Here is a 15,911-nt window from a genome sequence, read left to right as displayed (position 1 = left end):
ATTTATTCACATTATTTTTAATCAACCTTATTTTAAATAATATTTAGTAGGATCGTGTGAAAATGAATAGTAAAATTAAAATAGTGCGAAAATCAATATATTAGATGGGATCGTTATTATTTCGGTTCTGTAGGATCATATTATGATAAGATAGTAGCATATGGATATTTTTTCTTTAAGAACTTGTACTCCCTTCGTTCCCTAATATAAGGGATTTTAACATTTTGCTTGCACTATTTGACCACTCGTCTTATTAAAAAAAATTGTGCAAATTTAAAAAAGAGAAGTTGTGCTTAAAGTACTTTGGATAATGAAGTAAATCATAAATAAAATAAATAATAATTCTAAAAATTTTAAATAAGATAAATGGCTAAACAGTTTAAGTAAAATATCAAAATTTTTTTGTATTATGGGACGGCTTGGCTCTCCTGAGGAAAGTGACGAGCCGGACAACGGGACAAGGTAGAAAAAGCTGCGAGGGACCGGGAGGCAAAGTCACGGGCTCACGGGGATATTACTAGTCAATGGTAGAAGTACTATACTACTCACTGTATTATATTTCTATGGGTACATTGCCCCGGGCCCCGCTAGTGCTGCTGGTCTTGAAAGGAAAAAGGAAAAAAAAAAAAGCTGTGCTGCGCTGCTGCGGCTACTGGCTGTGCGCGCGCCACCTCGGCTTGACGTGGGCTCCTCCGTGGCCAAATGCGAGTGTGGCCGATGGTCACAACTTGGCTGTCCGGATTGATTTTCTTCACACATCTGATCTCTAACTGTACTTTTGCTCGTGTGATGTCCAACACAAATACGCAACGCCACATGCAATTTGTTTCTTTAAAGAACTAAACCAGAAATGTTCTTGCAAAGAAAAGAACATTAAAAAAAACTGCTATCGACTGCTGGATTTGAATGAAAAAAAAAGACCTACCACTTTTGCTAATTAGAATTTTGTAATATTAAACGACCACAAAAGCATAACTATTTTAAGTATTTGCACAAAAAACGACTGTTGGATTCAATGGTATCCTTCAGCTGGACATTTAGGACCCATTAAATCAAAGGATTTGTAGATGAATTTCATAGGATTGATCCTATGAATTTTTTCTATTTGGTCCTTTGATTCAAAGGATTAGAGTTTTTTAAATTCTATACAATTTCTATGCAATGGCTCATTGCATGTAGATTTTGAAGGAAATTTAACGAGAGATCCAATCTCTTGAAAAAATTCCTTTGAATCTATCTCTCTCATCTGATTCCTGCGTTTTTCTTACGGCCCAATCAAGTAATCATTCTCGTATTTTTCCTGTGTTTTATAATCCTCTGTTTTACACTTAACATTTCTATCAGAATCTTATGTTTTCCTATTCCACTATTTTTTTATTTCTACGATTCAAAGGGTCCCTTAACCATTTGTCACTCTCAGATTTTTGACGTTTAACCATTCGTCACTTATGTGTGTATAAAACGTGAGCCCTCATAAATCTGACACTGACACGTAGGTTTAGGTGGCAAATGATTAATTGCCGCATCTAAGAGTGACAAATAGTTATTCCTCCTTCACTAACATCAGTAGTTTGCAATTTTATTTACAGATGGAATTTAAAATTGCTCTCAAAAGCAAAACTGGTAGTAAGACTATGTACAGATCTCTGGGAACAGAGTAAAGGTTGACTGAGCAACAAGAGTAACAGCACTCCTGACTGGTAAAGTACATTGGATGATAAGAATATTGGCCCAGATTCTGCACAGGACTACAGGAGTACATGTAACGTGTATGATCAAGGCAAACAAAACGCGACAGAGAGAAAATAAAAATAAACAAACAATTTAACCAAAAAGAAACATTAATGATGAAAAAGAAATGGTATGGCAAAAAGAACACACAAAACGATTATGGTGTCTCCACTAGGCGGACGGAGCGTGGAAGCAAAAATTCAGCAAATATGGGAAAATGTGAAGAAGGATAAACACCATCAATATTGTCATTTATGACTTCACAGAGTGCAGGAACCAGTGGACGCCCTCTAAACAGTATCCAGTCAATATGCAAGTCCTGAGTCTGTCGATCCCAGCAGAGACAAAGTGCTCTAAATATTAATTTCAGAAACTCTAGGGCACCTTGTTTCTCCCCTGCAAAGCAAGAACATCCCGCATAAGATTGCTAAAGGAAATACCACTAATAGAAACTTAAGGCCATGGATATAATTAATCTGACATCATAACTGTTATAATTAAAGTGGTTGTCGATTATTCATTGACCAAGAAAAAACATGGTATCACACATAAAAACACAACACATAGAGCAGTGAGAAATATTCTTTCCGCAAAGAGCAAATCTGCTGAAGTGTACAAGATAATCATACAGCATATGAACTTAAGCTACACATTTATTCATTTATCTGATTTCTAAATTGAGATAAAGAAATGCAGCTTTCTCATGCATTAGTCAGTAAAATTTGGAGATGTAACTTCAAATCTTCAGCCGTAGCTATTTAGTACTTAATATCTTATATGTCCCCATGATTGTGAATACAGAGAGTATGCGCAGGAAGTACCTGCCGACCTGGCTATGATGCTGCTCGCCAGGTGCACATGAAGGGGATGAGAATAAAAGAGAATGGAAGAACAGAATTTACCCCTCCTTGCTTTGAATAATAATTTAGTCCTCCTATGTAGGTCAGTTCTAAGTTCGCACAACCAACCGACCAACTAATGAATAATAACAAACTCCCAATACAGTGTATATAATTTGAGGACTGATAATAAATATATGAGAGAATGGGACTTGCATGAAAAATTCATGGATCGTTTCTAACAGTAGTACAATACCCTATTTATTTTCGCTCCCTTGGTGCATTTTTGTTATCATCAACACAAGATATCCTCTTTCATCCTTCCAAAGCAACTATGACCTGAGTAATGTCCTACCATAACTTTTATCAATTTCATTACCTCATTAATCCTTGTGCAAAGTCAAAACACACTAATATTAATGAATGGAAAGGGCTATTAAACTTTCTGACAAAGTAATAAATAACTAAAGTGTAATGCCATGGGCATTGATCCAAGGACCAAGGTCAATAACCAAAGAGGCACGCATGAATTAATTCACGCCCACTATTCATGTGCACTATAGTTCACGTGCACTGTTCAGACCAGCTGTTCCTGTGGATGAACAGTTCTGTCCGCAGCAAATTAGGTGCCTATTTTTGAGAGACGATTAGATTGAGTCCGTTATCTATTTTCTTTATTTTAAAGATAAATTTCTTAAGAGTTAAGTCACCCCGTCTATTGTATCTCTATTCATTTGTTTAGAACAAGAGTGAACTCTTCCCAAGTATGTCGCCCCAACTGTCCTCTCATCCCAACCTGATGCCACCGGCTATACTTTCGGTGGTGTTTACCCCAAATGCATCTCTTCCAATAGCATATAACTTGAAGTCTTCAGGGCAGTTTATTTAGCGGCTGTGGAGCATTCCTCCTCTGCCACAGGCTGTATACGCCTATGTCAGCTTTGCTACTTGGTGTCCACACTACACATATAACACTATCACATCAAGTTTTTCCCTCACTTGGAGTGAATGCCCTTTTTGGTTTTGTAGCAAGAACATGGTAAACTGTAAGTCTGTGACAGCCATAAATTTCTCTCTTCATAAAATATTACTAGGAAAACCAGTGACCTCAGTGAAGTAAAGGGGATACCTTTAAATCCATGATACGTATGTATGAGTGAAACATTTTTGCGGACACGAGCATTTGGCCAAGCATCTCTCATATCACCCACAACACCATGTTCTCTGTAATGAAACCAGTATGAGATAAGTCAATCAACATAAAGAAAGAGATTGCATCAGTAACACACTAGAATATAAAACACAAATACTCTCAAGAGTAATGTTATTAATAATAACGGGAACTTTTTCCGTGTGAAATATTAAGCAATCCAAACTGACTTTCTTAAAGCCCAAATAAAAACATTATTAGATTTTCATTTCAAAGCCAATTTACACTCTATACTCTCCCCTGGACAAGCAAACATGGGGTGAACCACATTTGCCACTCAACCGTCATACTTTGCAACCACATTTGCTTTAAGGTATATAAATGTTCCATTGGGTTTAATACTTGAGAAATTTCTGAAAGAAAATGTCATTTCAAAAAAGGAGGTGAATATTATATATGTAAATGGAAAAGTTTCATGGTTAAGGTGTACCATCAATATTTATCTTCTTCACGCATCTTCAAAATGATGGACTATTACCTCGTATGGCACATTTCTTAATATTTTCAAAAGTAACCAAAAGTATTCCCAATACTTGTGAATATTTGGAAGACCAAACAATCAAAATTAAACTCGGATTTCAAATCTGAATTATGAAAATTATGAATTATGGATTTCAATGCTATAATATAAGACAATGCATGGAGGCTTCGTTTACAGAGAAAGGAAACTAAAGATCAGTAGTAAATCTAACATAGGACAACCATATCCATCAAGATTTATCACATGACAAGCTAATTTGTTAGTAATTTTCAAAAGGCAGATATGTTTATATTAGAGATTTTGATCCAGAAATTACAAATAAGTTGTGAGAACAGAGAAGGGGGAATCTCAAAATGGGAGATGGAATATTAGCCTTAGCTAATGCTGTAGAAATTCATAGGTGTGATGGATAAGCATAGTTATCTCGTATGGCAAGATAAATATTGTTTCTCAACATAGATGAAACAAGGAGGAAAACAGCACTGACAGTAATTTCATGTAAATTACCATGTTAGTTTCAAGAAAATTTTCACCTTCCAGCAATCTATACCTGGATCTACCGAGCAAAAACCGCCCAGTCATAGACTCCTTCTGTGTGTTGAATCCACCACAATAGATCACTGGTAAATTGGGTGGCAACGATGCTATATGTTGCCACGTTAGCAAAGCACTTCGTCTACGAGCTCGAGGGCTATCTTCATCAAGGTTTGTATTTACAATCTGGAAGCTGAACCCAGGTGGTTCTACTCGTTTGAGTTGAAATGTGTGTACATCATGTTAAGGCAACTACTTTACTTTATTCCAATAAAGACTTAAAGTATGATAGAATAAAATGCCGACAAAAGCATTGCACCAAAGGATATTGCCCATGTAGCAATGCAGGGTGCAGTTGCCCCCCATGAAACGCTTCCAGGCACTGAAGGAGATTCTGACAACCAAAAGGTACCACCTTCTGTAAGCTCCACCTTCATAAAAATAGCATAGATATTCAGCTCATAGAGGAAAAAAACACACTATATTTTAAGAACGTGTCAAAGTGGAAAGAGCTAAATGTTGCACCTTTTCTTTTTCATAGAATATTGTACAATATTCATCAGTGTTATCCTCTGAGCCTTTTCTTGAAATCCCAAATTGCTCATAACCTGTATAAGTTCAACATTCTACAATTAAGCTTCTCCATAGATACAGATCAACATATTGCACAGAATTATACAATGGGAAAATAGTTATCAATTTGTTATTTTAGTAGTGGAAGATTATCAAGTGGATATGAACAGTTACGTGCAAATTTGCAATCAGGAAAACATTTCAGTTTGAGTACCAAATCAACATTTAAAAGGGCCTTGCTTGCCCTTTCAAGAAAAATAGTTATGAAGAAAAGAACAATAGTAGTTACAAACTGCTGAGCACAGATCTGGATTAAACAAAAAACTAGTTAGTTCAATTTTACCGGGTTGCAGGGGTGGAGACAATGTCGGGCTGGCAGTGCCTTGGTTCCAACCATGGATCGTGCAATGTACATAATTAGTATGATGATCAAATAATTAAATTAGTTTACTTATTATGCTGCTGACTTCCCTTGATTTTTTTTTTTGTTGAATACACAAAAAAGTTGCGTATCATTTCATTAAGAAGAGAAAAAAGGGGTACTGGGAGGGGAGCCCCTCTCCTCACCAAGACCCCCCAGGCTTAGGCCTTTACAAACTTAAGAACCAGAAACCGACCTCATCCCGGTGGAGCTAGCGACCTATCTAAGAACACCTTGAGCCTATTAGCTCCCGCCATGGACCAAAGGATACACTCATTAGCCACTGCTTGAAGAACAGTGGTCACACAAGAATTGACAACGTTAAAAACACAGTCATTTCTATGTTTCCAAATCTCCCACACTGCTAAAATTATGAGTTCAGCCCCTTCTTAGTGTCTTTGTCCTTGCCTCTTATCGCCCTTGACCACCAGTGCATGAAACTGGTTGAAGCTTGTTGTGGAGCTATACCCCCCAACCCCAGCCTTTGCAAGATTAATAACCAAATCTGCCGGGAGACGACAAATCCAACCAACAAGTGATGGATAGTCTCATCCGCTTGGTCACAAAGCGAACAAGCCGCAGGGTGTGGCAGTCCTCTCATTGCCAAGCAGTCCACTGTCCAGCACCGGTTATTGCTCACTAGCCAAAGGAAAAAGTTGCAGTTCAAAGGCGCCAGTTCTTCCACACTCCTTTCCAAGGAGCATATCTTCCCTTGATAAACTTCTATGTTCACAACTTACAAAAAGCATGTGTTATTAAGAGCTCAAAACTAATGCAATAATCAGTAATCGTTTTACTGTCATAAGAACAATATAGTATGGTTATGTTTTACTATAAAATATATCAATTAACAGGAGCTGTTTGCATTATTTCTTTCAAGCTGTCCTGTTTTTCCATCGTGCAATCATATGACATAAACAAAGATGCTAAATGACAAAAAAAACAGCACCATGCCGCTATGCCAAGCAATTAAAATAAATGGTTGATTAATAAAGATACAATATACTACTAGTTCTTACAAGAAAGTGGCCGAAACCTTGTTAGAACAAAACCGTAAATTTATATGGTTAACCCATAGTCATAAGAATAAGGCTAATCTCTACTATTATAAAAACTAAAGATGTTTCCATCGGAATTTTGGTGCGTCGCCCGTGTTTGAGTTGGTTATACGTCGCCCGTATCCAATTCGACATGAGTTTAAAATAACTGTTATACACCATACCGCCAACCTGTCCTGCGCACCTCCACTAGAAGCCATGCGCACCCCTCCTGATCAGTGTCTTTTTTTCTCTCTTTTTTCTTTTTCTCCTTTTCTTTTCTCCCGATCATCCTGATCCTCTCCCTCTCCTTCCAATCTCCTATTTTTCTCCTCCTTTTCTCTTTCGGTATTTTTAAAAATCTGCTGCCACAATTCATAACTGATTTCAGTCAGATCTAGGACCAGCCATCTCAGGGCTTGCATCCGTACATACGTATTATCACCATCACAGACATCTGTATCCCTTCGCTTCTTACTCTTTTCCCTTTTTTCTCTTTGCTTCTTAGTCAACGTTATTTTGATATATAATCAACGTCGGTAATTAATAATTCATAGTCGAACACCTCATATACAGTGAATATTAGCATAATTACAATGTATTTTTTAAAAATAATAAAGTAATTGCAATGTAGTTACAGTGTATGTAATTTACATTTGTAAAATTTGTGGCACCACAAATATAGGTAGTCCCTTCTCTTTTTTCCTCCTTTCTTCTCTTCCAAATTTCTCTCATAAATATTTTCATTTTGAAATTATCATCGTTTAATCTCTACTATTATAAAAATTGAAGATGTTTCTGCCAGAATTTTGGTACGTCATCCGTGTTTGAGTTGGTTGTATCGCCCGTATCCAATATCCCGCCACCCCATCCCGCGCGCCTCCACTCGAAGCCCCCCTCATGGTTGTTGTCTGTTTCTCTCTATTTTTTTTCTTTTTCTCCTTATGGAATAGCCACCAAATCGATTTATGAAGCTATGGAAAGGTGTAGGAATTCTTCGTGTGATGATGCATGAAGCGAGCGCAACCGGGTTTAATGCTATATATGATTTCTCAATTTGTTTTGCTATTGTTTTTTTTTTGTTTTGGTTTGTCATTTAAATTGGCAAAGTTCTTATCAATCGTGAAAATTGCGTTTTCACCTGTTGCAACGCACAGGCATTTTTGCTAGTTTATATAAAATAAGAAAATAAAACTGCCTTCTATATGGTAAGATCGTCTTCTTAACATCCCCAATGTCCAATTCCTGGCTTGCCTTGATAAATTGTTAGTTATGGTTAGAAATGAAGCCTAACAGACTTGCTATGGACCATCAATCAACCTTTGTATTTAAACAAGTAAATATATCTCATCAAAGACAAGTAATGTTAGTCCTATCAATCATATCGATTCTATCTACTAAGGCAACATTTATCAGTTGAGATCAATTGATCTTTGTAGCCACCTGCTACATCGATCGATATTTTCATAGCCATGGCCTGAAACATATATAGTTATATTGTTTGTCCACTGTGATCACTCCAAACGATAGATCTTCACATGGTTACAGTTTCACGTATATCAGTAAAATGCAACGCTGTTCTCTAGTCTTAAATATGTTAGACATGATAGCAGCTGCCAGCAAAAACAAACAATTCAGCTGTGAAAGTACAAGACAACCATGGGTTCATTGTAGGCGTGCCCATCAGCTTTTTTTTTTTTTGAGAACTTGCTCATCAGCATTCAGCAATTTGTTAGAATATCTTCTCTTCATAAACAGGTTACAGTTGAAAGGGGGGGGGGGGGGCAGATTTATTTGGATGTGAAGGTGAAATCAAAGTAACTATTTTTCTCTTAGAGATTCACAAAACTTTTCAAAAGGGTAGTAATGAAGCAAGACCCACGCAAAAACTATGAAAACAATTCATGATGTAGTCTATGGAATAGTGTACCACCAAATAAATCTTAGCTTGAAGCTCAAAATATGTTGCAAAAGGAAAGAATTGATATGCTTGCTTCAAAAGTAGGGTTTGCCTTGTTTTTTTCCTTTGGTCTTTTTGTTTTGAATTAGCATTGTCAAACTTCTCTCATTTTTGTTAACTTCAATTTTATGCATAGGAAGAGTAAACAAAGAACTACATCAAGATTTTTCAAGAATTTTTACCTACTTTCTGTTCATCTGGTTTAAGAGAAAAAAAAATATCCTTTTGCGGAAAGAAAAGGCATATATTCAAATGAAATGTATACAGAGCCATATTACCACTATAGAACTTTATTCACTCCATCTCACATAACTAAATCAGATAAAGACCAAATTTGTGAGCCCCCTGAATTGTCTCGTTCATTGTTTAGCATCGAAGTTAAGGAAAGACATGAAAAATGCAGTAGACCCAGAACAACACCTAGACACCTGCTAGGCGCACATGGTGTCAATTCTCTCTTGTGCTGTACAAGTATGATTAGGTACAAGGAGTACAAGAGATCAGATTAAAGTTCCTCAGAAGTGTGCCTAAAGTCAATGAGCCCCGTGAGTGAATACATCAAGTTAAAGTGTATTGGGTTTGCACAGGCCTTTGAGTGCCTACTATTGCTAGCAAATGATCTTCACATAAGTCTGAGACTGAGTCCTTCTATATATATTATAGTTCCTCTAGGGCCATGGCAGAATTGCAGAGAAACTTCAGATCCATATAACAAATAATTTCTTCCTTAGCAAGAGTCAGAAAGGTTCCTGTAGAGTGGTAGAATAGATAACTATGTGTGCAAACAAGTAGGCAGACACCCAATGCAACAGGGACGGTGACCACAGGCTCTAGTGGCAGCAGCAAAGGCTCAACAGTTGCCGGGATGGCCACCTTAGGCACCGACAGCACGCCCCGGTCTAGTCGCCACCTAGATGCACCTAGTCTCTAATCAGTGGGTAACCGTCTTACTAGCGACTAGCATCTAGGTGAACACTGGCTAATTGTACAAGGAAATAAGAAATAGCCCATGTTTTATATGCACCAAGACAAGTGTGTCAATCTGTTTTGGTACTAGGTACTTATTCTAATTGTGCAAGCTTGTGGGACTGATCACCGTAATCTTCTACTATATGTTTTAAGTACAAAGATCTTCTTCTATGGAAGGTCCGTAGGACTTACCACTGTAGTTTTGTAGGCTTGTCTCAGTTCTGTACGGTTTCCTCAAACAAAACAAAGATGCTATTATAAATGTTGTGTGAAACAGTGAAAGTACCTGCGTCTGAAAAAATAGCATAATTTCTGCTTTCCATAAATGGTAGTTTGGGACACCAAACCTCAGGTTTTTAAGCAAGAATCTAAGAAGAATTGATACTTGATACTACCTAGCAGGCCAATAAAATCATCATGTTCACCAAGGCACCAATTCAATTAGTTAAACGTGACACTAGGGACAGTTTACGATCAACATCCCTAAATGGGCATGTGAAACAATTGAGCATATTTATCATAGGACAATAGCTAATTTAGAATGCAACAAAAGAGTAAAATAGCATGGAGGGATCATTACCAGGCAGGCACTGCTGTAGGTAGTCCAGCTGCCACCTCAATCCTGCATGTCAAACAACTTTGCTTAAATCCTAGAACGAACTGATAAGAAATTGAAATAACTAAAAAGGGAGAGAAATGCGATGAACACGAATGGTTGATCAATGTGCGCGCATGACAGTGAAACTCTTAATCCAGAGTTAAGATCAAAATTAAGTAGCCAAGAGTAATTCGGATAAATGAACCAGGCACTTCCTAGCTCCTAGTGACAGTAGTATTGGTGGTCAGTGCATCTCTTGTCAAGAAACCCTTTCTCTCGCAGAGGCATAAAGTCAAGTTCCAGTCCAGTACGTGGTGGATCAAACCCTACTTACATCTAACAATAATGCGCACCAAAGACCACATCTTACTGGACGATCCACCCCAAATCAATTTTCCGAACAAAGCAAAAGCCCAAGCTCCAAGAGTATCGCATCCCCCCCCCCCCCCCCCCTCCCTCCCTCCTCACCTTGCTGGGTGCAGAGGATGGTGGGGGAGTAGCTGGTGATGACGCTGACGCAGATGTCGCGGCGCCTCTCCCAGCTGTTGGGGCTCTCGCTCGGTTGCTCCCCCTCGTGTAGGTTGAGCGTCATCACCGTAATTGACAGGCTAGTCATCCCCTCCCTATCCTCGCTCCCTCGCCTCCACAGCCAGCTCTACCACCACCAACTACAGCGCCTTTCTCTGCGGCAAGGGTTGTGGTATTGGGGACTCCGAGGGAGGAAGAAGGCGGGCGGCGGTAGCTGGTGCCCGCGGTTGAGCGGTTCCTGTAGGCGGCCGGCGAAGGAGACCACCGGCGATCTGGCGGAATTTGGTCACGATTGGGAGGAAACTAGGAAAGGGAGGGGAAGTCCCAGTGGGCGTCACCACTGACCAGAGTAGGTTTGGTTTGGACTTTGGTTTGGACCCACAGCGCGCTCTCTCTCTCTCTCTCTCTCTCCGTTGCTTTTTCTTTCCCATTTTCTTGCCTGTCTTTGTGATAGCGCCTTTCCTTTATTAAAACAAAATAAATTTCACTACGGTTATCATGATTAAGTTCCACAGGTGTTTCTTTCTTTTGGTCAAAGTGAGCTACTTAGACTGTGTTCGGCCGCCCCTTTTCCCAACTCCTCTCTCGTTTTTCACGCGTATGCTTTTTAAATTGCTAAACGGTGTGTTTTTTAAAAAAAGTTTCTAAAGGAAAAGTTGCTTAAAAAATTCAAATTAATCTATTTTTTAAAAAAATAGCTAATACTTAATTAATCACGTGCTAATAAACCGCTCCGTTTTCCGTGCTCACTGTTCTGGATGGGAACGAGCAACGGCGAACACAGCCTTAGTTGCACACAAAACTAGGTTAATTGTTATGGCAATACTAATTTATGTTTTAATATTGAAAGTTGAAAATGGGTTTATTTGATTTTTTGAGTAAATTTCACTTCAGGCCATCACATTTTATTACTTGTGTTTTATTTTAGACCACCATTTAACCAATGTTTTTACTTTGGATCGGTCTTATCTTTGTTTCACTATAAACCGCCTCGATTCTCTTTTCGTATATGATTTTGACTATGCTCGGCAATAAACTCTTGACTATGCTTGGCAATAAACTCTTATAGCTATATGTAAAATCATTTCTTTGACCTATAACAACTTGATAAGTTAGATATAGATGGATAAAAGAGTTGAGGGTGGTACAAAGAGTAACAAAGGTAACAATATCCCGTTCAAAGTAAAAACATTGTTTAAAAAATGGTTCAAAGTGAAACGCCGGTGGTAATAAACTCTTATATAGATTATTTCAAAAAAATTAGTTTGAAAAGCATACATGCAATAATCCATGGAAGTAGTCATATCAAATCTTAGAAAGAACGAGGCTAAATATCATATAGCCCGGAGTATCATAGCTCGATAGTTTTACTAGTATTTACCAATTATTGTTAATTTGTTCCATCGTATTTGTATGTTCCAAAATTACATCTCAAAATTTATTTGCAAGTAATCACATGAGACAAAACTGGATAATAAAATATGCCTAACTTATTTTGAGATTAACCTAGTTTTGTGATTACTTGCAAGTAATCGCATGACACAAAACTAAAACTGTTCCTAGGTTAATTTATTTTTATATTTAATGTGCCATATGTCTAAAGATTTGATGTGACTTTTTTGAACTAAACCGGGCCTTGGACCACAGTACCCAGGTTTCACTGAAACGTACTCTTTAAAAGAAAAACTAAAAGGTCATCGTTTCCACGCTCTAGATATCTGAAATATTGTTTCAGCCATTAGTTGCTAGTTCAGCCTTCCACCAAACTAACAAAATTATAGTGGGGTAATTATAGAACACGGCTAGAATTAGACTTCTAATATTGCGCCGTGATAACTTAAAACAAACCGACCATTGATGAAAAAAGAAAATTCATTTCTTCTCCTAAGTGTTAATCATTTTTTTTATTTTCTCTTATAGATCATGTCCTAAAATGTTCATATAAGTTATGGTGTGGGTCTATGTAAATTTAGATCTATAAATTGAAATTACCAGTTTAAGTACTATCGTGTGAGTGGCTTCGCTCTTATTTCTAGCAGTGACAATTAATTTCCCCGTGGGGGCCACACCCTTACTGATGCAGATCTACCTATCAAAAGTTCATTGTTCTTTACTTGCAGATCAAAACATAAGGTGAACTCGTTTCTCTCTAAGTCTATGCGTGAAATATATGAGAATTTGATGCTACATAATATTTTGCACCTGATTACTTTCAGACATGAGAGATTTGGACCATTGGCTGGCATAAACAACATGGGGGTCCAGCCAGAGGTGACGGGTGTAGCGGCACACATGTGGAAGATCGGATGCTATTCTGTTCGTAAAGTTCATGGCGAATTCTGCATTGATGAGAAGGCTTTCAACATGAATGGCTTATATATTAGGAAAGGTTATCAAGTCTACTTTCCATCGAATCAAACGACATGTCATTCCGAGCTTTCTACCAACGACAATTGCAAGTTGAAGACATCTTGTGTGGGCAGACCGGGTGTCGCGCAAGTAACAACAATGGTGATGAGCGTCGGCTTTGCACGGCACGGTTGGATGGAGTTATACTATCCTATGGCCCATCTTAGGTTGGAAAGGAGTCCATCTATTATTTCTCCACGGATTGAAGCCTTCCAAAAACATGAGTTTCAAGATAAGAAAGAAAAGATTCAGTTCGGACTCGGTTTGGGCCAGCCTGGACATACATGGACTTAAACGCTTGTTTCTCTCTCATCCGGAGTCCGTTTTGGACGTGTGAGCACTCGTTGGAAAGATAACTTCATGGCCCACGTGGTGGATAGGGCCCAGGACACAAATTCTTTCTGGTTTCACCGCAAGAGCCGAAACAAATTGACGGTGCTACAGAGAAGTTTCCATATTGTGTTGTATTTGATTCTTAGTTAGTTTCTAACCCATGTAATGGCTATATATACCTTTGTGCACGACCCATGAGGGGGACCACATTTATTCTAATGAAAATTGCAGCAAATTTGCTCTTGTTCTTCTCCTAGGTTTTGTGCCGCCGCCGCCAAACTAGAGAGAGGGATTGGGAATTCTGCCATAGATTGTTCTTGCTTTTCCTTGCAGGGAATTGAGAGGGCAATAGATCCACTTTTGCGTGGTCAAGTGGATCAACCTATCAAAGCGTGTGGTTTTGCGAATTCGTGGTGAAAGGTGCGTTGCACGGGCAGCGAGTTGTTCATCCAGTTCGTGAGGTTTCACGGTGTACCCGGATCCTACGTTGAGAAGGTCGGGCTTCGCCCCCCCCCCCCCCCCCCCCCCCCCCCCGTATCACTTAAGGGGCCGGGGCCGGGTTGAAATTCTCACCCGCTGGTGAGCAGGGACGGGGATTCAAAACTACCCGCGGTGACCCGGCAGGGCCCCGAAGTATGATCTACTGCTGCAAAAGTAGCACATTTCAAAAATATAGGCCCAACTAGCCCACATATAAAACCTAACCCTAATCTCTCCACTCTCTCCTCACCCAACCTACTCCCCCCACCCCAGCCGCCACTATTAGAATTCACCAAGGTCCATATAGCCAAATACCCTAGGGAAAATCCAAAATACTCTAGGGAACCCATTGAATTCTAGTAGTGTGCCGCCCCCATCCCTCCCATCTCCCATGCCATCAGCCGCCTCATCTCCGTGCACGCTCTCCATCCGCCGCCTTGCCCCCACACCGCCGCACCCCCCCCCCTCGTCGTCTGCCACCCCATCCATGCACCCTCTCTCTGCTCGCCTCATCTCCTCGCCGTTGTTGTCGAGCCACTCACCATCCACCTTCTCGTCCGCGCGCTCCTCCTCGTCAGTCGTCGCTGAGCCACTCGCCGTCCGCCGCCTCATTTGCGCGCCCCTCCTCGACGGTCATCGCCGCCCCCCTCGCCGTCCACCGCCTCGTCCGCCCCCCTCACCATCCGCCTCGTCCTCGCGCCCCTCGTCGCCTCATCGGTCGTCACCGAGCCACTCGTCGCTGCTTGAGTAGCAAGGGGTTGTTTATCAAAGATATCTAACCATATCATGCATTTTGTGGCTAAGTTGTCAAAGTTGTGGAGTTGTGGCCAAGAAAATTGAAACCACTCTTTAACCTCCTTGCGACAGACTATAGTCTATGAATTGTTAGGCCAAGATGAATACAAGTTTGGCATAACTAACTTGTGGGTAAGAACCAAACATTACAAACATATATACGAAACGTGTGGTTAAATACGGTATACTTTGGTAGTAATCAAACAGCCCTTAAACTTAGTACATCAACTCTATCTGAAAAAGATTGGACAATGACACCATGCCCATATATGTTGGTCTTCAGAGTCAAGAAATCCTGTAAATCAAATTTTTGAAAACAAAAATTTGGAGGTAGTTCTTGTTCTTCGAAGCGAAAACCCTTCTTTGATTGCAATTTCCTCAGAGGGGGTTTAGTCATGTAGTATCAACATTCTCATTCAACATATGTAATTCCAATACTACCGTGTTCTTTGCTCGAGCAATAATTAATATTTTTGATGTTGTTGGACTTTGGTCACAATCTGAATTTTGTTGAACCTTTTCTTGAAAGAAATAGACAATTCCATTAATTAGGTAGCCCAGTTGAATCGCTAGCTACCAAATTACAAACAACACATGGAAATTCTTCAAGCCAAACAAAATGGCTTCGTAGACCCAGAGAAGCGTCAATTTTAGCAAGCTCATGCACAGCACGATTACATTCTATAGGACAATACATTCTATAGGACAATACATTCTCTAGGATAATAAATAACTTGATGGACATCAAAATTTGCTGTAAGCATAAATTTGGCTTTTCAAGTGATAGCAGCGTTAGACTCATGTCCTGCGTTATATCCAACAGAGCCACTTTCAGTTCTTGAGCATCAGTTTCAAATATAATGTGGTCCATTCCCATATCGTTAGCTATTTTCAGAGTTTGATGCATGCTAAAGCTTTTGCTTGGTTAACATTTTGCAAATTCTGTAATTTCCAGCAGCCATCATGAGGGGACATCCATTTCTGTAATTTCCAGCAGCCATCATGAGGGGACA

General features: G+C 39.4%; 1 protein-coding gene across 1 annotated transcript; it reads right to left on the bottom strand.

Annotated features, from left to right (window-relative positions):
* Positions 1-1,755: 1,755 nt before the first annotated feature.
* On the bottom strand, positions 1,756-11,266 carry LOC127773537 (uncharacterized). Its single transcript, XM_052299636.1, has 7 exons — positions 10,822-11,266; positions 10,336-10,377; positions 5,321-5,403; positions 5,125-5,226; positions 4,812-5,026; positions 3,700-3,794; positions 1,756-2,127 (listed from the first exon to the last, which is right to left on the bottom strand). The coding sequence occupies exons 1-7, from the start codon at positions 10,967-10,969 to the stop codon at positions 1,889-1,891; spliced, it is 924 nt and encodes a 307-aa protein (XP_052155596.1). The 5' UTR covers positions 10,970-11,266; the 3' UTR covers positions 1,756-1,888.
* Positions 11,267-15,911: the final 4,645 nt, after the last annotated feature.

The sequence above is a fragment of the Oryza glaberrima genome, chromosome 5, assembly GCF_000147395.1.
Source record: "Oryza glaberrima chromosome 5, OglaRS2, whole genome shotgun sequence".
Classification (NCBI taxonomy): Eukaryota; Viridiplantae; Streptophyta; class Magnoliopsida; order Poales; family Poaceae; genus Oryza; species Oryza glaberrima.
Note: the sequence above shows the minus strand (reverse complement) of the source record. Positions and strands in the feature narration are given on the sequence as shown.

Excerpts from the sequence above, each read along its gene's own strand:
- LOC127773537 (XM_052299636.1), bottom strand. The coding sequence starts at position 10,969 with ATGACTAGCCTGTCAATTACGGTGATGACGCTCAACCTACACGAGGGG. Across the intron at positions 10,378-10,821 it reads CATCCTCTGCACCCAGCAAG|GATTGAGGTGGCAGCTGGAC; the intron begins GTGAGGAGGGAG and ends TTTGACATGCAG. Across the intron at positions 5,404-10,335 it reads CCTACAGCAGTGCCTGCCTG|GTTATGAGCAATTTGGGATT; the intron begins GTAATGATCCCT and ends GAACTTATACAG.